Source organism: Electrophorus electricus, chromosome 15 (assembly GCF_013358815.1).
Source record: "Electrophorus electricus isolate fEleEle1 chromosome 15, fEleEle1.pri, whole genome shotgun sequence".
Taxonomy (NCBI): domain Eukaryota; kingdom Metazoa; phylum Chordata; class Actinopteri; order Gymnotiformes; family Gymnotidae; genus Electrophorus; species Electrophorus electricus.
The window spans coordinates 10351717-10376716 of record NC_049549.1 but is presented as its reverse complement, the minus strand read 5'-3'; the positions used below and the strand labels follow the sequence as shown (position 1 = coordinate 10376716).

General features: G+C 41.4%; 2 protein-coding genes across 2 annotated transcripts in view; both read right to left on the bottom strand.

Moving 5' to 3' along the window:
- Nucleotides 1-15595: 15595 nt before the first annotated feature.
- sst1.2 (somatostatin 1, tandem duplicate 2) lies at nt 15596-17390 on the bottom strand. The gene is made up of 2 exons (XM_027028406.1): nt 17174-17390; nt 15596-15895 (listed from the first exon to the last, which is right to left on the bottom strand). Exons 1-2 carry the CDS (start codon nt 17342-17344, stop codon nt 15686-15688), a joined length of 381 nt encoding a protein of 126 aa, XP_026884207.1. The 5' UTR covers nt 17345-17390; the 3' UTR covers nt 15596-15685.
- Nucleotides 17391-23409: 6019 nt separating this feature from the next.
- LOC113588981 (collagen alpha-3(IV) chain-like) overlaps nt 23410-25000 on the bottom strand; it is a 5914-nt gene continuing 4323 nt past the window's right edge. Inside the window, exons 5-8 of the mRNA XM_035534320.1 lie at nt 24640-24808; nt 24378-24492; nt 23955-24127; nt 23410-23517 (exon numbers count right to left, since the gene is read on the bottom strand). Of these exons, the coding sequence (XP_035390213.1) occupies nt 23436-23517; nt 23955-24127; nt 24378-24492; nt 24640-24808 (539 nt within the window). The 3' untranslated portion in view covers nt 23410-23435. The remainder of the gene's footprint in view (nt 23518-23954; nt 24128-24377; nt 24493-24639; nt 24809-25000) is intronic.

The following is a 25000-nucleotide window of genomic DNA, read 5'->3' as shown; positions in this document are numbered from 1 at the left end:
ATTGTTCTGACAGCCTTCATCAAAATGCATTTCACTCTGCTAATGTGTGTGTGTGTGTGTGTATAAGTATAAATTGCAGACAAATAATGAGAGAATATGGAGTGTGTGCACACCAACACAGCACCAATACCAGCAACATTCTGCTGTCCCGACCACACAGAAAAGATGTGTTGCACCCTTCAGGATTATTGGCATCCTTGATTAAGATGAGACAAATCTTACCTATAACAAATAATTCACAGAAAAAGTACATGTTTTCATGCATTCTTCTTCATAGCTTCTTAGTTTCTTCTTCATTTAAAAGTCTCCTAAGATTCTTCAATCCTTGAACCTCGCTTGTGCACTTTCAGTTTCGTTTCGTTCATCAGATCCCCTTTTTTAAAATTCGTTTTACCTCATGTTCTACATGTTCTACCAATGTTATCTCTTGAATTGCACCCACTAGCTAACTAATTTTCTTCTCATCTCATGACACCACCAAGCAGGAAGCATGAATGCTAACGTGCTTCCTCTGACATATGTGTAGCTAGCCACCGCATCTTTTCGAACCGCCACCAACGCGACATCACTGGACAGCTCAATGTCCTTGAAGGAGAGCTCCAAATGCCAGCACTTAGAATGCAGCACCACATGGGAGTACTCAGATCAGCTTTTGACACCACTTGATTCTGTGGTTTGTGAAGCTTTTACATTTGCAGGTACACTGTATTGCTGGGTACTGGCTTTTTCAAATAGGTTGCAGGATACAGGTTTCCACTGCAACCAAGCAGAGTTGTTTTTACTCAGAAAAACTTTTTTTATAGAGTCTACAAATTTAAGCCTAATCACAGTTGAAATCATTGTCTTAATCATCAAACCAGTTTTATGTGGTTTCTGACCTGTTCCTTTTGGTTCTTTTTGAGCTTTTTGCAGCCTTTGATATGGTTGATTAAAAAATTCTGATACAAAGAGGGTAATTCTCTAAAAATGGTTCAAATCATGCATGCCTCATAGCTTTATGCTGGTTTGCAAAGTCACTCATGAAATCAAATTATCCGTGGAGTTCCACAAGTAGACATTCTGAGATCCTTATTTTTCTCTGTTTACTTCATGCTGGACTATACTGACTTGATTTTGGAGAAGGAAACTTTATTAGGAACACACTAGTACTTAGTAGTACTTAATTTACTTTCAAAAGTTTAAAAAAGTTATTTTGATTTGTCTGCATGGATGCCACAAGGTGTTGGACACACTCCTTTGAGATTTTCATCAATATTGACTTGATTGCATTACATACTTGCTGCAGATTTGTCAACTTCACATTGATGCTGTGATTCTCCTGTTCTACCATATCCCAAAGCTCTATGTACACTGAAATCATTGTCATGGACGTGGAACCAGTTTAAGATGTCTGTTGCTTTGTGACATCACACATTACCCATGCTGTAAATAGCAATTCTCAGATGGGAACTCTGGCAATAAATTGTGGCACATTGTCAGAAACAATAGTGACATTCAAATGATGCTTGGCATTAGTAGATTAAATGTGTGCCAATAAACCATCCCCTGCACCATTACACCACCACTGTAGTTTAATCTAGTAACACAAGGCAGGTTGGGTCCATGGATTCACACATTCAAAACATTTTTCCAGTCATCAGTTGTCCAGACGCCTGTAATTGACTGACAGGAGTGGAAATGGTCTTCTGCTGATGTAGCCCATCCACCTCTAGATCTGACATGTTCTCACGTGTTGAGCATGTTCTGCTCAACACATTTGTAAAGATTCTTTTACGGCAGTTATTTAAGTTACCATAGCCTTCCTGTCTGCTTGAACCAGTCTGGCTCCCTGTCTTCTCACATCAACAAGGCTTTTTCACCTCGAAAACAACCTTTCAATAGATGTTTTTATTTTTCACACCATTTGTGCAAACTCTAGACACTGTTTATTGCACATTAATGATCAAGTGTACAGGTGTTCTTAACAAGGTTGCCAGTGAGTATTTACCTGTGTTCATGTCGCATAGCGTTTTACTAACGTTTGACATCATTAGTCAGTCACGTGTTACACCTGTCCTTTGTTAGTCATCATTAACATGTATATTTAAACCCTTATGTATTAGTCAGTCCTTCTTGGTGTTTGACCTAGTGTATGCTACTGTTAGCTGCCATATTGTATTGTCGATGCCCCTTTACCCACGCAATGTCTTTTGTCTCGTTTGTGGTGTTGCTGTTTATATTTCACGTTTGTTTTCTTATATGTAAAAATCAATGTGTGTGTTTGCGTGAACATGACCTGTCTCGGCATCCTGCCCCGCCTCCTAATGTTATAGAAACACCGTCTCGGCATCCTGCCTCGCCTCCTAATGTTATAGAAACACCGTCTCGGCATCCTGCCTCGCCTCCTAATGTTATAGAAACACCGTCTCGGCATCCTGCCTCGCCTCCTAATGTTATAGAAACACCGTCTCGGCATCCTGCCTCGCCTGCTAATGTTATAGAAACACCGTCTCGGCATCCTGCCTCGCCTCCTAATGTTATAGAAACACCGTCTCGGCATCCTGCCTCGCCTCCTAATGTTATAGAAACACCGTCTCGGCATCCTGCCTCGCCTCCTAATGTTATAGAAACACCGTCTCGGCATCCTGCCTCGCCTCCTAATGTTATAGAAACACCGTCTCGGCATCCTGCCTCGCCTCCTAATGTTATAGAAACACCGTCTCGGCATCCTGCCTCGCCTCCTAATGTTATAGAAACACCGACCGCTGAGGGATGTCACAAGCCAAGGCAAAAGGAAAAATGTAAAGAAGCAGCTTAACCAGCCCAACCCTTCATCCTGGTGGGCATGCTCCCTGCCAGGTCTGTGGGGGACAGCACCCTGGTGGTCCAAGGTCAGACTCTGCGGGTCAGGGGACTCTGATAGCGACGAGCCCCGGCGCCTAGGGATCCACCCAGAGAACGTCGCTCTAGAGCCCGCGAGCATCCCCGTGTTTCCTTCGAAGAGGCTTCGTCACTGTCGCCCAAGACCCCAAATCCCATGTGCCTGCATGTCAACCGAAACCAGGAAAGGTGGATGCATCACAAGCATTCGATTCTAAGGCGGGCACGTCACCTGGCGGGCGCATCATCTGATGTGCACTCTGTCTTATCAGCCCAAAAAGTGTAAACGCTGGCACCAGCGAAGCACCTCCTCCTGGAATCCCCGGCCCTTCGCCTTAACTGACGATAGAGGACTAGCTGGTCTTCCTCCTGGTCTCCGATTCATGTATCTGTTCCCATCACTGCACCTTTTCCCATTACTGTCACTGAGTCAATCCCTCTCTTTGTGTCGTGTCTGTTGCCCATCCCATTAGTGTGCCTGTCCCTGTGTCAGTCACTGTCTTGGTCTGTCTTCCTCTCCTCTGTTCTGTTCGTGCTAGTCCGTGTCGGTTAGATAAGTCCTGCGACTTCCCAATTCAGTGTTGCTCTAGGGGCCCTGGCCCGATAGGCTGGCACCGGGAGTTGTGCCATCGGGGGGGGGGGGTGGGGTTCTGTCACGACACGGACCCCTCCTTCTAGACTGCTCCCCATGTTCGTCTTATGTTGCGTGTGTGTGTGTGTGTGTCTGTGTCTACATGGCCACACCCCTCCGTTGTTAGTTGGTTACATGTTATACCTGTCCTTCATTAGTCATCGTTAACATGTATATTTAAGTCCTTGCCAGTGAGTATTTATCTGATTTCATGTCACATAACGTTTCACTAACGTTTTACATCATTAGGCAGGCACGTGTTACACCTGTCCTTTGTTAGTCATCATTAACATATATATTTCAGCCCTTATGTATTAGCCGGTCATAGTATATGCTACTGTTAGCTCCTCTATTGCCCCTTTAGTCTTGTAATACCTTTTCCTTGTTTGAAAGTGGTGTTGCTGTATGTGTTTTGTTTGTTTTCTTATGTGTAAAAATAAATGTTTGTGCAAACATGGCTTGTCTCTGCATTCTGCTTTGCCTCCCGATGTCACATTGTTACTAGTTGTTACGGTACGGCCCTTCCTCCCAAACGTGCGCATGTGCGTGCGTGCGTGCGTGCGTGTGTCTGTCTGTATGGCCACGCCCTCCCTATGTTTCACACCTGCTCCGATGGAGGTGGAGGATGTCTTCAATGGGGATTCTCTCTCGGTTATGGACACCACGTCAGCGGACTCCAAGAGCGAAATTCCTCCGGAATCCAAGGTTCCACCTAAGGCTCTGTCCAGGAGGCGCTGCTCTGGAACAAGCAGGCTGCCCAGTGGGGCCTGAACTGAGGTGTCGTCATCTGACGAGGACACTCCCTCCGTGAAGGCTCACAGCCTCAGAGCTCAAGCGCCTACGCCTAAGCCTCATAAAGGCAAGAAGGTAACGTCACCAGTGCCCTCTCCTGAAACGGACAAATCAGCTGGTGCGCTTCCGGACACGCGGGCGCGGAAACCTGCGCAGCCGCCTCCACCCAAGCCGTCGAGGGAAGATCCCACCCAGGTGGGGCGGATTCCAACCCAGCCGATAGGAGGACTGGCTGGGGTTCCTGCTAACTTCCCCAGACTGTTTAGTAACAGTGTAGTCCTGTTCACATACCTGTCCCGATCACCGTACCCGTCCCTGTCTCAATTACTGCATCAGTCACTCTGTCCCCCTTTGTGTCTGTGCCTGGACCCATCAGCGTGTCCGTCCCTGTGTCTTTGGCCGTCCTGGTCGCTGTGTTCCTGGCCTCTGTCACGCTCGCGCTGGCATGTGTCGGGTCACTCAGTCTTCCAGCCTCACCATTTGGGGTTGGTTTCGTCACCGTAGTCATAGTCGTGCCGTTGTGGAGGAGCTCTGTCACGATATGGCCCCTCCTCCCAAACATCTCCACGTGTGTGCGTGTGTGTGTGTGCATGTGTGTGTGTTTGTCCGTATGGCTACGCCCTCCCTGCGTTCCACACCACCTCGTTGTGTACTGTTAGTGTGCGAGTAGTAAGTCTTTTGTTTAAGTGGAATATTGTCTGTGTTTTATCTCACATGTATCTGAGCGCTACATTCGATGTTTTGTGGGAATAGACGTTTCGTCCTGTTTCACGCAACTCGTCCCCGCATCCTGCTCTGACTCCTCGCATTACACTAGTAGATAAAAACTATATATTCCTTACAGTTAATAAAGAAGTGCAGTATCAAGGATCTCAACTAAAAAAAGACTTAACATATTATATTTCTTACAGTTAATAAAGAAGTGCAGTATCAAGGATCTTAACTAAAAAAAGACTTAACATATTATGCATATTCTTAAAGAATAACACTGTACACCTGTGACATCTAGAATAGATGTTAAAATTATTTTATTACCATTTAAGACTCTTAGAGGTCCTGACAGAGTGCACATCAAATTATTATTATTATTATTATTATTATTATTATTATTATTATTATTATTATTATTATTATTATTATTAATATTTATGAATTCTGTATTCTTTAAGGTTCTCTTCTACCAATAAAAGAAAACTGCTGAAAATGCTTTGAGACTGTACACTTCCAGGCTGGATAAATGAGCAGCCTAAAATGCATTGATGATCTTCATCATGTGTTTATGTTTGCTTGTTAACCTTTATGCCAAATAATTTTATTATATTATGTTTTGTGGCACTTTTAAATCGGCTTTATTACTGAATTTATTTTTATTCTTGTTTTATGAATATACTTTTATCTCATGCTGTGTTATTTTCCCTTATATAGAACTTGCTGCTTAACTGTCTTGAAGGTGCTATAAATACTACTACTAATAATAATGTGAAAAGAGGTGGCACCTATGTTATTAGGAGTCCTCTTCGCAGCCTCTGTGGTGGACTTTCAACACACGCTTGAGCGCTTCACGGCCAAATGTGAACTGGCTGGGAAGAAAATTTCCACCTCCGAGACCAAAGTCCTGGTACTGTCCCAGAAGAGAATGGAATGCTCCCTTCAGGTGGGTGAAGAAATCTTGCCCTTTGTGGAGAAGTTGAAGTGTCTTGCGATTTTGTTCACGAGAGAAAAGCAAAGAGGGAGCGTGAGGCAATTGGATCATGTCAGTGTCAGAAGTGTTGCCTCACAGTTGTGCTGGACAACAAGATATCAAGATGGTACGAAGAGCAAGAGTGAAGTGTAGAATACAGAAGCGGTTGGCTTAGTGGAACCAGTGATGCGCCAACTTCTGAACTGGATATAATTGTTTCCAGAGTGTGCCAGAAGAGAGTATTGGCAGGTCACTGATCTCCATTCACCTTCTCCTGGGGACTAGCTGTGTTATAAGCCCGATGCAGAGAAGAGGCAAGTGGGATCAGGTGCGACTTATCAGTAAAGATCAGTCATGCAAGATCAAGTCACTCCGCCATTTAACATGTGGCTGCTGTGTGTGGCTGATGTGTGTGGCTGCTGTGTGTGGCTGCTGTGTGTGGCTGCTGTGTGTGGCTGATGTGTGTGGCTGATGTGTGTGGCTGCTGTGTGGCTGCTGTGTGTGGCTGATGTGTGTGGCTGCTGTGTGGCTGATGTGTGTGGCTGCTGTGTGTGGCTGCTGTGTGGCTGATGTGTGTGGCTGATGTGTGTGGCTGATGTGTGTGGCTGCTGTGTGTGGCTGATGTGTGTGGCTGATGTGTGTGGCTGCTGTGTGGCTGCTGTGTGTGGCTGATGTGTGTGGCTGCTGTGTGGCTGATGTGTGTGGCTGATGTGTGTGGCTGCTGTGTGGCTGCTGTGTGTGGCTGATGTGTGTGGCTGCTGTGTGTGGCTGATGTGTGTGGCTGATGTGTGTGGCTGATGTGTGGCTGCTGTGTGGCTGATGTGTGTGGCTGCTGTGTGGCTGCTGTGTGTGGCTGATGTGTGTGGCTGATGTGTGTGGCTGTCATCAATATGGTAGATGATGTGCGGTAGAACAAATGGGTGTGTTGTGGCTTTTGGACACACCCATAAAATATGTTGTCACATATGATCACATATTATTATTATTATTATTATTATTGTTACACAGGTAGGATTTCATAAAGCAGGTTAGACAATACAGATCTGCTAACAGATCTGAAGATAACATCCTCTCTAGCAGGTTTACTGAATATACACCAGAGTTAATTATCAGAACACTGTTTAATATCTGCATTGTGAACATGTTCCAAGAGGATTACAATGGTGTTGCAGTTACTGTTCTGAAAATGTGATTGAAATAACACCTTTTTCTATCCATTTGTATGGATTTGTGGGGGGGTTTCAGCATTGGGAAATCAGGGTTTACCATTGAGTCAGGGGTTGAGTCAGGATGGGTGAAAGTGTGGAGTTTGAAATTTCCACCAGACTGTCAGCGCTGATGCTATCATTGGACTTTTGAAACAGGGCTAGTGTTTGACTGATAAATGGTAAGTCTGAGACATTAATTTCATTGCATATTTGTTCTACTTCTCTTTGTGTTTCATCAGGTTTTTCCATTGGACTGTGCACTACAGTTGACTGGTACTGTTGAAAGTTAGGGGCTTGGAAGCCTCCCTAAGTTGTAGGATTTTACTCTGTGATTAATTTGATTGAAGGTGTTTGGTTTTTCCATTAAAATTCAGAGATGATGGAGTCTGAAAAATTAAGCTAGGCATACGAAACCACCTGAAATATGTAAAGTTTTGGTAATACTATCATTTTGATAGTAGATATTCTGCCAATGAGGGATAGCAGAAGGTTCATCCAACATTGAAGGTTAGCATCATAGTTGTGAGTAATGTGTTGAAATTAAATTTACAGAACTCTGACAGCTGGGTGGACACTGTGATGAGCAAATATGTGATGAGCTTAGGGGGACGGGGAGGACCTGACAAGTGGCATCTGCTAAGTTCATCTTAGTGGGTCCCCTTAATAGAATGACTGGAGATTTTTGAAATATTTTTCAATAGTTTGGATAGTTTGGAAAAAACAACAACTGTGACCTCCTGGTACTTTTTTAGTAGGCATTTGGTTGAGGGCCTTACAAAATTCTTAAGGTGTTAGTGATTTTTTCTAGTGTCTTGCACGGTTGATGTTGCCGAGAAGCATGTTGATATCTTCTGAATCTGGATCTTGGTCTAATGAATATAGATTTTTGTGAAATGTTCTGAATATTTGATTTATTTCTTCTGGTGTCCACCTGACCTTTTTTGTTGTGTCTTTGATTGCTAGGATGCTTGGTTTTTCTTCATGTTTCACTACATTAGCTAAGAGTTTTCCAAATTTGTTAATATTTTCAACATTTTCATGTCTTAGTCAATGTAGTAATAACTGAGATTAATTATGAGTTTTCTCATGGCTTGTTTATCATGTTCTCTAATTCCTTGATTTTCTGTTGTAGACTCATCTTTCTTGTTCTTATATGAAGGGTAGGATATTATTTTACCTCTAAGTACATCTTTCCTGGTTTCCCAAAGTAAGGTTGGTGGGTTTCAGGGTTTCACTCTCTTCTTATATGACTATGAAATTCTAGATCATTTAGTAGGGATGTATTAAGACACCATCTGAAGGTAGATTTGTGTTTGTGATTTATATTCCAAGCAAGTGAGACAGCAGTGTGATTACTGATTGTAATAGGGTGATATATGTTTGTGATGATAGATATAATGGAGTTACTGGTTAGAAAGAAGCCAGTGTGAGTGTATGGTGAATGGTGAACTGGTGAATAAAATGAGAGCCAAATGTCTGAATCAAAAACCATTGTTAAGCCCAAAATCAGACATTAAATGTATGTTTATTGTATGTATTAGTTGTTTTATCCAAATATGGGTCAATGACCACATTGAAGTCACCTCCAAATATTATCGGAGAGTCAGAAAGATTGTAAAAGTGTCTGAAAAAGCGTGAAGAGCATGATGAGTCATCAGTGTTTGGGCTATAGATACTTGCAATAGTGATAGCATTATTGTTGATGCTAATGATATATTGTCATAGTGTTATAGTGGTAATTTGTATAACAGTTTGTATAAGAGGTTTTTATTTTTTTATTTAGTAGAATGGATACCCCTCTTGTTTGGAATATGTGGCTAAATTGCATTGATTTAATACTTCTAAAACACAAATATCTGCAATAAATTAATGAGGTGGTTCATTATCTTACTTTGTTTATTCCGTGTGCCAACTCCATGAATGGAACAAAGATGAAAGATGGTATATTCAGAGGTTGGATTCAGTGGGGTGTATCAATGATATGTTGTGGGTGTACAGGTGTGCAAACGTGATGGTTTGCTGGTCTATGTGTTGGGATGTATGAATATGTCTACTGTCATGGGCTTTGATGCAAAGGGTTGTATGTGTAAACAAACGTCTGAGACATAAAGCAATAATGAAATTAAAACAAAAACAGAAAAAGGATCAATGAAAGATAGCACTTTGTTTGGGGTGTGTTGGGCAGTAGTGACACTGGTGTGTTTGATTAATCACAGCCTACAACTTTACTGTGTGTGTGTGAGACAGGGAGGTTGAGACGGAGAGAGAGAGAGAGAGAGAGAGAGAGAGAGAGAGAGAGAGAGAGAGAGAGAGAGAGATTATTCATTCAAGTTTACCGTGGGCTATGTGTATGTGTGTAAGTGTAAGAAGGAGAGGAAAACTTTAACCATATAAAGAGTGAAAGAGAGAATTAATTTCATTTTCATGTCTATACTAGAGAGAACCTATAGCTAAGGAGTTATATTTTTATCCCAGTATAACTGACCCAGTATAACTGACCCAGTATAACAATTTATCCAAAGATATAACTGCTTTCTTTCTTTCATGAGCTCCTTTCTAAAAGCGAGCTGTTTTCTCCAAGTGTCCCGGTCACTCATTCAATTATCTGTGCCTCTGAGTTCTCTTCCTTTGCTCATGACGAGCTCTCCATGTGTTCGATGGACTGTGCTCGGTGGAATGTTATGCATGGGGCTGATTGAACTGACGTTTTGAGTTGGTTGATCATTAAATCCTTTATGAGACTTTTGTGGTTTACCGACGTGTTTCAGGAATGCCAGAGAAAATGATATTGTCTATCATGCTGCGTAAGTCCAGAATAGTTCCTTTTAGTTGATTGTTTCTTTTATATAGCATAATGGTGAACATTGACGGAATGTTGTAGGTGGTGCTTTGTTTTCTTTGGACAGTATCGTAATTTGTTCTGCTCTGAACTCCAAACATTCACGTATTGCTTCTAATTTTCTTATGTAGTAGCTTATCTCAGCATGAGGTATTCTTGTATCTACAGCCAGAAGTTTAATGTCTATTGAATGAATGGTAGTGACCTCTGGGCAGCATAGTTAAGTTGTTTCATCTTCTTGGTTCATCTTCAGGTGAGCTGGCAGTCGCTTACATGCAAGCTCTGTTTACCCTTTACCTTTGGTTTTGTATTCTTGTTCTCCTCATTCATGATGACGATATAGTTATCGAGGTTTTCCAGGACGTCAAGTAGTGTAGGCCTATTAAAAATGTAGAAGATGCAAAAGTGAGGTTTTATTTGCTTTTTTAAAAACAATTTGCGTTGTTTGGCTGGTAGCCTAGCAGCAGTAGGCCACCGTCTTGTTTCTGACACTTTGTTTCTCGAGATAATGCTCATCGCACCATTCCTGTGTCTTGGCAGTGTCTTGGCATGGGCTTTTTAACTACTTGAATCTTACACTGAATTATAGCCTGTATAGACCCACACTGCTATTTCTTCTCCTTCCGTATTAGAGGTATTTAAATTGTTTAAATTCAAGGTTTTATTTATTTCATAATATGTTTGCTCTTTTCCACTGTCAAGATAATGATGCTACATTGTAAGCTTTAAAACATTTAAACCTGATCAAATGAGCTGCTGTGTGGTTGAGACCGATGGTTTCCTTCTTGAGGGGAGACGGCTGTCTAGGCTTGCTGTCTCTTATGACACGCTACCCTGATCCTGCTACTGTGTGGCCACGTCAGTACTGGAGCCGTGACTAAGACAGGAGCTTGCAATCTTCAAGGGCAGCTTCCAGAGCCTGAGTGGTATCACAGTCCCACCCAGAGAAGTCATGAGACTTTTGTGGCAGGTTTGGTACTCTAGACACCTTTTCATACCACACAATGTTGCAGAGGACTGGGTTCCTCAATTGTTCTTCAAATTGGTGACAAGTTGTGTTCATGCATGATTAAGATGGAAGCCAGCCATACTGTCTGGTTTATAAAGGTCAGAAATTGAATTAGCATATTCGTTGATCTTCCTTATATTAATTGACTAAGGCTGTATTCAAAATGGTATACTGCATACTATTTATGTACTGATTGTGGCTAAAAATAGTATGTAGTTTAAACTGTGATCAAACTATGTGCGACTAGCAACCGTTAATTTTAAACTGGAGGTGAAGTCTATAAACTTTGCATATAGTGAGAAATCATAAAACTTATATCTTGCTACAAATTGAGCAGTCTTCCACTGGCCACTGAGGCTGACTGTGTAATTCAGTACTCATAAATATCATTATGGATACTGTACTGCACACTACTATCAGGAGTTGTGTGAAGTATAGGTCTACAATGGTCAGTAGTTTTAGAGGGCCCTGTACAGTATTAGATCCTTCACTTTTTCCTGCCGGCAGGAACTGAAGCATATAAATGTCTGTGGGATTTAACTTGGACCAAAGTCCTGTTAAGTATCCCAAAACCAGCATATGCCAACATAAACCAACATTATAGCAGATTATTTCCAACCTGGGAGTCAAAGCAGTTTGAAATTATTTGAGTTGACATGACTGTACAAATAGTTCCGTTCTCCATGCAAATTTGTTGCAAGGAATCCATTCCAAAAGTCCCATGATTTACAAAACCCCTAACTAAGATTCTGGCTCTGCAATTGCAACATCAGCCTCTGTGTCTACTTCTCATCTGTGCTGGTGGTTCAGGACATTGTGAGTGACTGCTCTGTATTTATACAGTATGGAGGCATTTTACTCTCCCAGTAATGGCAATCAGTTGTTGCCTTCAAGCAAACTGTTCCTTTCACAGGGATCTAGTATTTAGAATGGGGGACGGGGGAGGGGTCTGTAATTAAATACAAAGTGGATTTTTTTTCAGGTGCTTTTCTATCAGAAGAAACAGCCATCAGATACATTATTATACCTCTAAAGAAACTAAATAATTCCTGTTGTGTGCGACCACAAATCAGGTTGCTTTTGATGGACACTACCAGGAACCTGCGGCTAATACTCCACCTGTGTAATTACCTGCATTGTGCTTAATGTTGGTAATGATAGTGAAGCTAGTATTAGGGAGAATATTAATTATTTGTAATAGTAATTAGCTTTAGTGTCTGCGTATGTGTTAGCGTTAGGGCTGGTGTAGCGTACAGGATAACATGCCTGTATCTTTGGAGGAGCTTTTTGTATTAAGATATCACGCTGACATAAAAGCAGTGCAGCTCTGGGGAAACAGATGCTTCTGTGGCACCGACGTAGGTTGTCTTTAGCACTCAGCACTTCAGATCTGATTGTCTTCGGCACTCAGCAGGTCCTTCACTCGCCCCTATTACATACCACGCTCTTTGAAAGGAGGTTCAGCACACTAAGAAGGATGCTACAGTAATAGTCATAGACCTCGGGCTTGGTGTATAGCGACACACATGGATTGTCTTGCCCAGTTTAAGTGATTTTAAATGAGCTTAAATGGAGGTCCAAAGGCAGATCCGTCCCAATTTTAATTGGTTCATTTCTCTTCTTTCTTGGCTAATAGTTTACAATACTCATCATGAAATTAGTTTATTGTGTAGATTAGGGGGCATTTATCATATCGCTTACTTATTCCCATTTTGTTCACTGTGATCTCTATGATACAAATTTTTAGTTAGAATCGCCAGAATATTGACATTGATCCAAATGAAAATGTTTCTTATTAAGTAGTTGCTGTTTTGGAAAGAAGCACTCTGACTTTCTCAGGGTGTCTGTGAAATAAAATCCTTATGTATATTCAAACTCTCAAGAGAGGAGTGCTGTACACGAAGACACACAGATGGACAGATACACACAAGCACATGTTTACGGGTGGTCTAGTGGGAAGGAGAGTGTTAAATGAGGTTTAATGGGATGAATCGTTAAGAGTATTTGAGACGGACACATAGGCTAATGCATCAGTGTGGTGTGTGTGCACCATGCTGATTTATTCATATAAAACACACACACACACTCTGATACACACATTTGGGATGGGAAGCCATGCTGTTCGTCTTTGAATTGGGTGATTGGTTGTTTGTGGCTTGTGGTGTTAGGTTTAATTTTGTGATGGTTGATTAAGTATGCCTGGTGTTGTACTTAGATTGATGGGTCCGCAAGAATCAGTAGCACACAGAGCAGTTAATGTGTACACACAAATACGCTCGTGCCCGCAGACATGCTTGTTCAGTACATTAGTACATACCTCTGTCACAATCCTATGCGAAATAATCTTTTCTCTCTTTCACATAAAACCAAATGTAAAATCATCCTCCATTCAACAATCTTTGTGAAGTTCAGCAAATTTCAGAATTATCCAGAACATGTCCCTGATTGTTAGCCAGGGGCAGCTGAAGCACACTGCAGCGGGCAGGCAGTCACCTGGTGCTATGACTCACCGTAACCAGATTAGCATGACGAACTGGCCATTTGATTGGCAGTTGAACGGTTGGTGGACAGTAGGGGCTTATCTCCATCTGAGCAGACAGACACGGGCGAGCACTTTTACACAATGGAGTCCCCACATTGCCGCACACGACACATCGCCGCACGGAGTGGGAGAAACGACGCCAAGGCTTTCTCGCCATTCCCCAGACACTCCACCCCCTCCTGCATGCAGTGTCACCACACAAGCAGAGAAGAGCACAGCGCAAGGGGTAATGAGGCTTTTGTCCGTTCACATACACCCGCGCACCCACACATGCCCGGAGATATCCACACAAACGTCAGCAAAATTCTGCTGCTGAGACTTTGTGGAGAGGGGAGACAGGTGAGGCTGGGAGTCTGGACTTCTGTTCAGTTCATTAGTCCAGAGAAAAGAGGTCATGGAGGCTGAAAAATGTTTCAGAAGGAGCAAATAAATGTTAGGAAGGGAAGTCATGGGCATACTGGTGGAGAGAAACATCACATTAGGAGGAATAGATACATTAGAAGGGTGATTTTGTGTGTGTGTGTGTGTGAGAGAGAGAGAGAGAGAGAGAGAGAGAGAGAGAGAGAGAGAGAGAGACAGCACCACAAAGAGGAGGAATAGAGGAGGAAATCCTTGTAAAGCATAGTCAGATCTCTCTTGTGCACTCCAAGTCTCTTTTGCCCAGTACCTCGCTGTCTTTCTCACCTTTTAATTCTACAGGCAAGATCTTGTCTTCTCAAGCAAGCCATTTTCAGACAGACTGAGCAGTATTTGCGTGCATGCACACACGCACACACGCATACACATACATACACCAGTTGTGAATCATTATCTACCTATATGTGCCCACTGCATTCTAAGATATACATTGGCATGCCTGAAGACACACACACACACACAGACACACACAGAAGCAGGATAAAATGTCTGCCTTGTAAACATCACAGTGGAAAGCCGTAGTCATTTTTAATGCCTGACAAAGTGTCTCCTCAAGCCTGTTAATCAAACAGACCAGAGGAGTCTAAATATTTGCGCTGCTTTCAGGAGTGTAATTAAATAACAATTACTGCTGACTAACTGGCTTTTCCACCACATCTCTGCAGGAGCCTCTGGAGACAGAGCACCAAGACAGGCAGAGTTTTCACAGCTAATAACACACTAATGAAAAATACCTCACACTGTGTGTGCTGGGGGGAGGGGAGGGGGGGTATCCGATTTGGCCACACACCTCACGAGTGCTCAATCTCCTGCGTTCGTTACCATGTTTTCCAACATGAGGAGATGTTGCTATGGATGGCCATTAACCATGCAGAGGGACCGTGATTGCTTTCTCTCTCACTAGTCATTCTTTCTCTTTCCATCCTGCTATCCGTCTTTGACTCCATTTCTCTCTGTCACTCTTAATCATGTTGTTAGGAAAGACTTCTCTCGGCCTTCAATCGAACAGAAGGCTCCCTCATGTCTGCTAATTATCACTAATCATACTAAGGTGGATGGCAGTATCACACAGACACACACACATGCACGCACGCATGCCCTTATACACATTTATTGTATATTCTCTATTATTAATATTCTGCCCTCTGCCACCCTCATTAACCAGATAACTGTAAAATGGTGCATAAAGCCCTGTTTAGGAGCACAGCAAGTTAAGTATTTTTAAAACGTTAAATCATTTTCTCAAACGAATCCCAGGTAGAATTCCATCTTAGTTTCATTGTGAAACTATGAATCTATGTCAAATTAATGCACACGTATCAATGTACTGAGCCACAACAATGTTAAGTATTTTCTTACCTATTGCTCATATTCAGCTTGATTGTCGAGCTCTTCTTGAGTTCACCCAGGTGTGTGTTAGAGTGACACAGGTGTGATAGAGCAGGAAAACACTATCCTGTGGCCCTTCACTCTATTTTGCAAACCCTTTGCAAAGTCAAAAATTTATACCCAAGCACACACAGTGAGTTGAATCCAAACAAAGCATTAGTCTTTATTTCAATTACAAACTTACAATTTTATTAGTTTGATTGATAGATTTAATCAATCAACTCTTGCTTTGACCTTATTGCTCATTGTTTGGGCTGGACATTCAGAATGAGCCGCCCAAATGGCAATGTCATGTCATGTGACCAAATAGGCGGGGCTTCAACAGGAAAGAAATCCTTTCCAGTAGAAGTCCGTACAGCCTGGTTTTTGCTCTCGAGGGGCATTGTTGATGGAGTTCTCTGCTGAGCGCTCCAGTTCCACTTTTAGATCTTGTTGTGCCCCCAGCGTAGACATTTCACTCTCCCGTATCTTGGACTCTGGCAGGGTCAGCCGGGATAGCAAGTCCTCCAACTCTCTCTTACTCCAGTCCTGAGATGGCGTGCAGGAGACGAGAGAAAGAGCAACAAAGAAAGAGTGAGAGAGAGCAAAAGTACTGCAAGACTGAATAGATGTAACTTCCAACATTGTATTTATTTTCAAGATATATTAAAGTCTTGCTGATCAGACCATGTATCTCTTTCCTTCTTTTTGATTATTTATTTGTTGTCACATGCTCTTATGTATATTTTTGCATAGATAAATATTTAAAGAACCTACGTGTGTAGACAGAAAATACAAGCAGTCATCAGTTTAGTCAATAATCCATGAGCAAACTGAATGACATCAGCACAGCAAACCCCTAATGGAGTAGTTATTCAGGCAGCCTGAATCATACTTGTTATGATCATCTACTTGCTTCCTACAGTCTGGAATGTTGGTTTTAGAGAGAGAAATTGAGAATATGATCTGAGATAGAAGTAAAACAAGGTATCCTGTGCAGTTATGTGTGTGTTCCAAAACCCATTTCTGTCTAGCCACATGACAAGATGCTTTCAGAGGTGGGGTTTTGTGTGTGTGTGTGTGTGGGGGGGGGGGGGGGGTTCTTTGAGTGATAGGACTTTTTGAGTTTATTTAATGTAATGTTCTGGAGATTGGTATGGTGTTGCAATGACCTGATGAACCCCCAAACCCAAACCCACAAAATAGGTCTGCACTAGCCAGTAAAGCCAACAGCCACAGGCCACATAAAGCCAAAACTGCCGCCAACATTCAGCTTTAGTCGCTAATAAAAGTTTGATTTGAATTTTGATCTGTTTTTTTCCTCTCAGCCCTGCCTCTGGAGATCTGCAGACCAATACAGATCTAACACATCATCTAGAAAGTCAGGTTTTAATGTCAGTACTATAACCAGGTGTGCTAGATAAGGGTTGGATGCAGACTCTGCATGATACAGTCCCACAGGGGTAGGCAGCTCTGCCTTTAAAAATGAATCAACTCCATTTTAAACAGTCTGCACTGTTACATCATTTGCAGAAGCACTAATCATGTGTAATAACTTGTAGGTAAACAGCAAACAAGTACAATAATAAATGGCTTATAGCAAAAGAAAATTGTTAAAACCAGGCCACCTCATTTCTGATTCCATCTCTGTTAAGATGCTAGCAGGAAAAGTTTGCACATTTACACTACTATTAGATGTGCATGTATAGACTTACCTGAATGGCATTTTCTGGTGTATTTGCAAGTATTTGAGAATGGGGTGTGTGTGTGTGTGTATGTGTGTGTGTGCGTGCGTGAATGTGTGTACGTGCGTGCATGCGGCCTAACCTGTGCAGCCATGCCAAGCACCCGGGCCCTTTGCAAAAGCTTGCGCTGTCTTAGGCCCTGGTCCAGTTCCAGGTTCCGCTCCAGGTCCGGCTGGGTGGAAGCTCCACTACTGCACAGCACAAGAGCAAAGCCCAGAAGGGCAAGATAGCACTGCATCACACACATCTTCATCTTCCTCTGGGCTGCTGAGTTTGGCTTACTGAGCGCTCCAACTGTGCTGCTGTTAGCTGCGGTTCTGATTCTGGGAGCCTGGGACCATGCAGAGCTCCTTTTAAAGTTGCCCTCCTCTCCACCGCCTGAGTGACAGCTGCCCAGGTTGCTGGGCAATGCCAGAATGTGATGTCACAAAGCGTCCAGATTCTCCTTGTTCTCTGTGAATGACACTCACCCTCATTAAGACAAGTGAAAGAATATTGACTTTACAATGAGAGGCGCAATAAAACAGTTTGTGTGAATAGGCCAAGTTCCTTTCAGCCAATCTAAGACAAATACAACTGAGAAATGTCTTTGTGTCTACCTTTGTCTCCTCAGTAGGCATACGGTGGCCTAATTAATGATAAAAGCTTCACAAACTCAGCCTTAATGGATTCTGAGTGCGAGCTTCTCAGTATAATTTCTTTACATTTTGGAAAAGACAGATGCGTCACTGTGCTCAGTTGACTGACATGCCCCATTGTTGTACCTCGATCGAGTTTTAATCAGTCAAGTTACGTTTATGCTGCTCATTAAGTACCAAATGTCGAAATGAACTGCGCTTCACGATAAACAGGAGAAACATTAAGGAAGTGTACTGTAAAGAACGATGAAAAGTAAAAAAGCACAAGAGAGCAGTCAGGAACAGCAGCTATGAAACTGAGGGATGTTGAATCAGAGGTAAGAAGGCATTTGGGCTTCACTCAGAGAGAACAGAGCAGGTTCATAGACACAAAACATGGAAGCTGGATGCAAATGAGTGAAAGCGAGAAGATGTTACTTTCTGTGTAGGGTCTGTAGGCACCAGTGCCTTCGAAAGAAAAGGAACACCCTCACTCGCTATTTTTTCCCGTCGGATTCTGAGGGTGTGAATAACTGTTAGAACAGTGCGAGGGGATCTTCTGCATGCCAGGCACTGTCGGGTAAAGGGTCATGTAGAGTTCCAGTGTGCTAAAGAGATGAGAATGGAATTTCATCTCAGCTGATATTGGAGAATGGAGTTAAATCACACTTTAAATTAGATTTTAAACCGTTTTTAAAAGCATGATGTGTAGATACTCGCTCCACAGAGCCACTCTGTAGGTTAACTGAAGTTTTCTTATTATAACAATAATAATAATAACAACAACAACAACAACAATTACATATTTAAACATCTAATCATACATTGAATTTAATATGGTGTAAATAATGTAAATTATTGAACTAAAACAACATATTACTAAAATTATCATAATTTTTTTTAAAGATTAGGAATCTAATTATCATGACAAGCAAAAGCAAATCCCACTCCACCCTCAGCCCCCACCTCAAACACACACCAGTTGAATACAAGTTTACGCACTAAGTGACGGTACACTTACCATCCACAATATGGCCACAAGATAACGTGTCAAGTGTGTACTGACAAACACGAGAGCTCATTATTGATTTATACTTTATTTACATAACATTTTATACACACATTTACATAAATCAGGTGTAGCATAACCTACCTAAGTTACCATTACGATGTGCTTTATATTCACATATGCATCACTATCAATTAATACATTCATTACTATGGCTAACAAAAAATTAATCATGTTAATCAAAAAGATTTTGAACCCCCCCCCCCCCCCCCCAAAAAAATACAAAATTTATTAAGTGTAGCTGTGTACTGCCATCTTGTGGTCACTAGGAAAAAGATGAAAGAAAAGTCCAACAACATTCCCACCTGGAATGCACAGGTTATTCTGGGCTACTGCAAAGCCAATGTTTTCTGTCAGCAGCACTTATATATCACACTTGGCAAATAATGAACAGAACTACATTATCAGTGTTCTATGCTAATAAACCCAAAATTCCTCTTTAACATATACAGGGACATTTTTATCTGTTTTGATCAGGGGTTTAATTAAATATCCTCAAATTGCAAGAGTACTGCCAGTTCAAATATTAAAACAATTTTACATATCAACATGCTGAATATTTACAGTAAAGGATTAAAGCAACAGAAATATCACAAGGTCAACAAAAATAAACAAATTTTTAAATGACTAATATAATATATATTTATGCTGTGTATATATATATATATATATATATATATATATATATATATATATATATATATATATATATATATATATATATATATATATATATATATACAGCAGGTGAAATAAGTATTGAACATGTCACCAATTTTCTAAGTACATATATTTCTAAAGGTGCTACTGACATGAAATTCTCACCAGATGTCGGTAACAACCCATCCAATCCACACATGCAAAGAAATCAAACCATAGATGTCCATAAATTATGTGTAATAATGAGAAATGATACAGGGAAAAAGTATTGAACACATTAAGAAACAGAGGTGCAAAAAGCCATGGAAATTCTTAACGCCAGCTGAACTCTATCAGTAATTACACAGCAATCCTGCCACTTAGTGCAAATTAATATCAGCTGGTTCAACTGATGGCCTATAAAAATGTGTCTCCTTACCAAGGTGCCACGTAAGAAGCATCTCAACGATGGGTAAAACCAGTGAGCTCTATCAAGACCTTTGCAACCTTATTGTTGCAAAACATACTGATAGCATTGGTTACAGAAGAATTTCTAAACTACTGAAGGTTTCAGTGAGCACTGTTGGGGCCATAATCCGGAAGTAGAAAGAACTTTATTTCACCATAAACCAGCCACGACCAGGTGCTCCCTGCAAGATTTCAGACAGTTGAGTGAAAATAATTATCAGAAGAGTTGTCCAAGAGGCAAGGACCACCTGTGGAGAGCTACAGAAAGACCTGGAATCAGCAGGTGCAATTGTTTCAAACAATAAGTAATGCACTCAACCTCCATGGCCTGTTGCAACGCTCACCATACAAGACTCCATTGCTGAATAAAAAGCATGTTGAAGTGCGTTTAAAGTTTGCTCAACAACATTTAGACAAGCCTGTGAAATACTGGGAGAATATAGTCAGGTCAGATGAGACCAAAATTGAACTCTTTGGATGCCATAATACACAACATGTTTGGAGGTCAAAAGGCACTGCATATCACCCCAAAAACACCATACCAACAGTGAAGTTTGGAGGTGGGAACATCATGGTGTGGAGCTGTTTTTCAGCATATGGCACTGGCATGCTTCATATAATTGAAGGAAGGATGAATGGACTAATGTTCCGAGACATTCTTGATAAAAAATCTGCTGCCATCTAACAGGATGATGAAGATGAAACGAGGGTGGAAATTTCAGCAAAACAATGAGCCCAAACGCACAGCCAAGGAAACTGGTTTCAGAGAAAGAAAATAAAGCTGCTAGAATGGCCCAGCCAATTACCTGACCTGAATCCAACTGAAAATCTATGGAAGGAACTAAAGCTCAGAGTTCATAGAAGGAGCTCATGGAACCTTTAGGATTTGAAGTTTTTGTGTGGAAGAATGGGCCAAAATCACACCTGAGCAATGCATGCGACTAGTTTCTCCATACAGGAGGCATCTTGAAGCCGGTCATCACCTAGAAAGGCTTTTGTACGAAGTATTAAATAAATTTCAGTAAGCGTGTTCAATACTTTTTCCCTGTGTCATTTCTCATTATTACACATAACCTAATTTATGGACATCTATGGTGGATTGGATGGGTTGTTACCGACATCTGGTACGAATTTCATGTCAATAGCACCTTTAGAAATATATTTACTTAGAAAATTGGTGATGTGTTCAATACTTATTTCACCCGCTGTGTATGTGTGTGTGCGTCTATATATATATATATATATATATATATATATATATATATAGAGAGAGAGAGAGAGAGAGAGAGAGAGAGACAGAGAGAGAGAGAGACAGACAGAGAGAGAGAGAAAGAGAGAGAGCGAGAGAGAGAGAGCACTCGTCAGAGAAGATGACCTTACTCCAGTCCTCTGCGGTCTAATCCTTATGGTCTTTTGCAAACTTCCGTCTGCCTCTTCTATGCTTCTCATTGATGAAGAGCTTTTTTCTAGCTTTGCAGGACTTCAGCCCTGCCTCCAGAAGCCTGTTTCAAACCGTCCTCGCTATGCAATTCAACCCAGCTGCTGGATGCCATTCTTTTTGTAGGTCATTTGAAGTTATCTTACGGTTGTTAAGTGATGTTCGAATGAGGTAGCGATCATCACGGTCGGTAGAGTCGTTTTTGACCTCTGCTAGTCTGTAGCTGTTGTCCCATGTGTTTGCTGTTTGACCTTATTCTTATGAACCGTAGTTTTTGAAATTTTCAACATAGAAGCAACCTGATGCTCTAGAATGACTCTAGAATGATTCTAGATTATAACCACCATACCAAAAATTAAATATTCCCAAACAGAGCACTTGCAGAGGATTATATTAAGACTGATTATAACTGGTTACTGAAATATTACTGATTACTGGGTTTTACAGAAAACCTCCAAGTAGCTGTTGGATTTTGGTTCCAGTGGGAGGTGAATGTATATGAAATGTCCTTCGTTTTTAAGATTCCCACTTATTAAACTTCGCCCTCGTGCCCAGAGCCGAGGCTCTGAACCCTGCCCATAGCCCCTTTCCTCGTGTAGCACTGGTCGAAGGTCATCCACTCAGCGCTTCATCTTTAGGAAAATAAAAGCTAAAAAAGTGGATTTAACATTATCACTTTTAAATCTAAAATATAAAAAACCCATGAAGAATAAAATGTAAACTCTACAGCAGAGTCATGTCATCTCCTAACAAACACAGAGCTTATGCTCAACCACACTAGTTCAGTGCTCTGTTCTGTGTGCAGTGATATGAGTGAGAGAGTGTGTCCTCTGTGTTTGGGTGTGTACGGACATGCATTTTTTCTACCGCTTTTATTTCCATAATAGCACCATTAATTGTGCACCTGCAAAGCATATTCATGTGCAAATACGCACGAATACGCCCATTTTCATAACAAATGCACTATACGTAGTGCTGATTATGGTGGGAGGAAACCTACAGATAACGCCACCATATATCTGGCAAGTTTTTTAACAAATCTAAGAGATTAAGAGATTAAATCTGCATCATTAACAATGTTAATACACCAATAACCTTAACGTACAATGGAAAATATACTAAATCAAACAATACAATAAATAACACAACAAGCCTTTAGAGCTGTAACCAATCCAGCCTCCTCTCTGCCATATCCATCAGGGCAGTAAAATTACAAATGTAAAGAAAATTGCTGGTTTACAGAACATCTGGATGGGAGCACTCTGATCTCATTCTGTGCACATGACATGCCCTTTTGGGCTAATGATACAGTATTATCTGACACATAAACACACAAAAACAATCAAGTAAATTTCAATTTAGCCAACACAGGTGATTCAATTATTTTTCTCAGTATCAGTCTATAACTGAAAGGATAATATAAGGAAGTGAATTAGCCAAATTTATCAAAGTGACGTTCTGTTGATCCTGATTTAAGTGAGAACAATGGGTACAGGTGCTGAACTGGTTCTTTTACCCTGGCCTATGCTTGGATGGCTCAGTGGGAACGTGGGGGAGTTTTAGGTATTAGTCCACAGGTATTGGTCCACAGGTATTGGTCCACAGGTATTGGTCCACAGCCTACTTAGTAATGAATGGCTGTTTACACTCAGTTTTGAATGACTGATAGTACCAAGCCCAAACCTTGCTACATATAAATGGATCATGCAGACCTATCAGCGTTAGATTATCTGAAAGGAGACAGAAATGTTGACTTTGTTGACACAAAAATTAACTTTATAGATTTTGGACAAGAATGAAAAGGAAATATTGGGAACCTCTGAAATTGATGGTGAGGTCGAATATATTTTATTTGTCTTTGATTTTGGAGCATATATGTTAAAGAGTAAAAATGGTCTTAGATGTCTGTCTGTGGTCAAGTTTCCATTCAAGTGATCCTTTTATGAAAATTTCTTGAATGCTTAAAAATGTTTGTTGATATATGTACTGGTACTGTACCCTGGAAGGACATGAACATTTGGTCAATGAAAGTTTGGTCTGATGCATTTCAAGCCAGCCATCATGGTTTCAGCTCCTCATAGGTCTATGCATTAAGTAACCCAAGGGCTTCTGGTCATGGAATCTTCATGCAGACCTTACAGCGGCTGATAATGTTGCCGGGGGAGTCTCCAACCAATGTCTGTGGGACTGGTTTACTGAGGAACAAAAACCCACAGAATGTTCTAGTCAACCCTGACCATCTGATCATCTGAGGCAGACCTACTGCTAATCCCTGGGCTTGCTTGCAAGTTTAAGTGCATTCCTAATATTCTCTATGGTGTTCTAAAGAAAAGCAAGCTCTATAGGTGTTAAGTGTATTACATTAACAATACTTTGGGTCAGATGTGGGTATGTGAGCAGGCACAGGAAAAAATAACTCTTCTTGCTCAAAAGGAATGTGAATTAATGTCTTAATATATAAATCAATATAATAAATAAATATTCATTTTTTCCAAGCTATTTTAAATTTCACTTGCCATGTCATTACAATATTTATTCCTGCTGTTTCATCTTGTTTCAATTTGAGAAATATCTTTCCTTCAAAAAATGCATGTGCTTTACATCTTGTACTCGTACTCGAGATCTGTTTTACCTGAACATCCGGTTGCGATCCACCACTGCCAGCCAGTGGCTGTTGGAATCAAAGGAGTACTTGCAGGTGCCACTGGCATGGCATTCAATAAACGGAACTTTCTGGAACTTCTTCAGACAGGAGCCAGGAGAAGCCAGTGGCTGCCCTGAGCCCTCTGCCTCAGTGCCTGTTTGCTATAGAGACAGAGGGAAAACAAAAATTGTTTTGTGCTTTTTTTGCTTTTCTTACTGAAGTTCCAAGGGTAGGTTTTATTGCTGCGTTTGTAGATGGCAATTGTAAAGTTAAAAAAAAATACCACATCAAAAGACACCATGTCAGACCTTCTGCTATGCGGGACTTTAGATTAGACTGTCTGAACCACTTGGTTTGCTTCTAGAAAGCGTGATATATGAGCTTGTTTCGGTAGAAGGTGGTGGTTTATACCATGACAAATGAGTAGCCACTCCACAGTTCCTGCCAGCCACTAGGGCAATCTTGCTCTGTACTCATCTGGCTGTGTATGACTATGACATTGCCTGAAGCCTCACATACTGAACACCTGGAGCAGAAAGGAAGTTAGAATGGATGTGAGAAAACACTTTTGTATACATTTACGCATATGAGAAAGACAGACAGAGAGAGACAGGCAAATATGTCTGTCTTCATACTATAAATATCAGTGTGAGAACCATGGCTGTCTATGTACCTGCTGATATACTGCGCTAGTGTGGTAGCTGAGGTGTCTCTGGGCATGGGCGTGTCTGTGGACAGCCAGTAAGAGTTCGAGTCTGAGGCTGCATAATAACATGTTTCGTTGGGGTCGCAGAAGAGAAAGGGCACTGTGGAGAACTGCACCAGACAGCTGCCTAGAGTGCCTGCACACACACACACACATGAATACAAATGCATAAGTGCACAGTTACATGGATGGATAAATGCACGCACACACACACACACACACACACACACACACACACACACACTTACAAATGCATAAGTGCACAGTTACATGGATGGATAAATGCACGCACACACACACACACACACACACACACACACACACACAT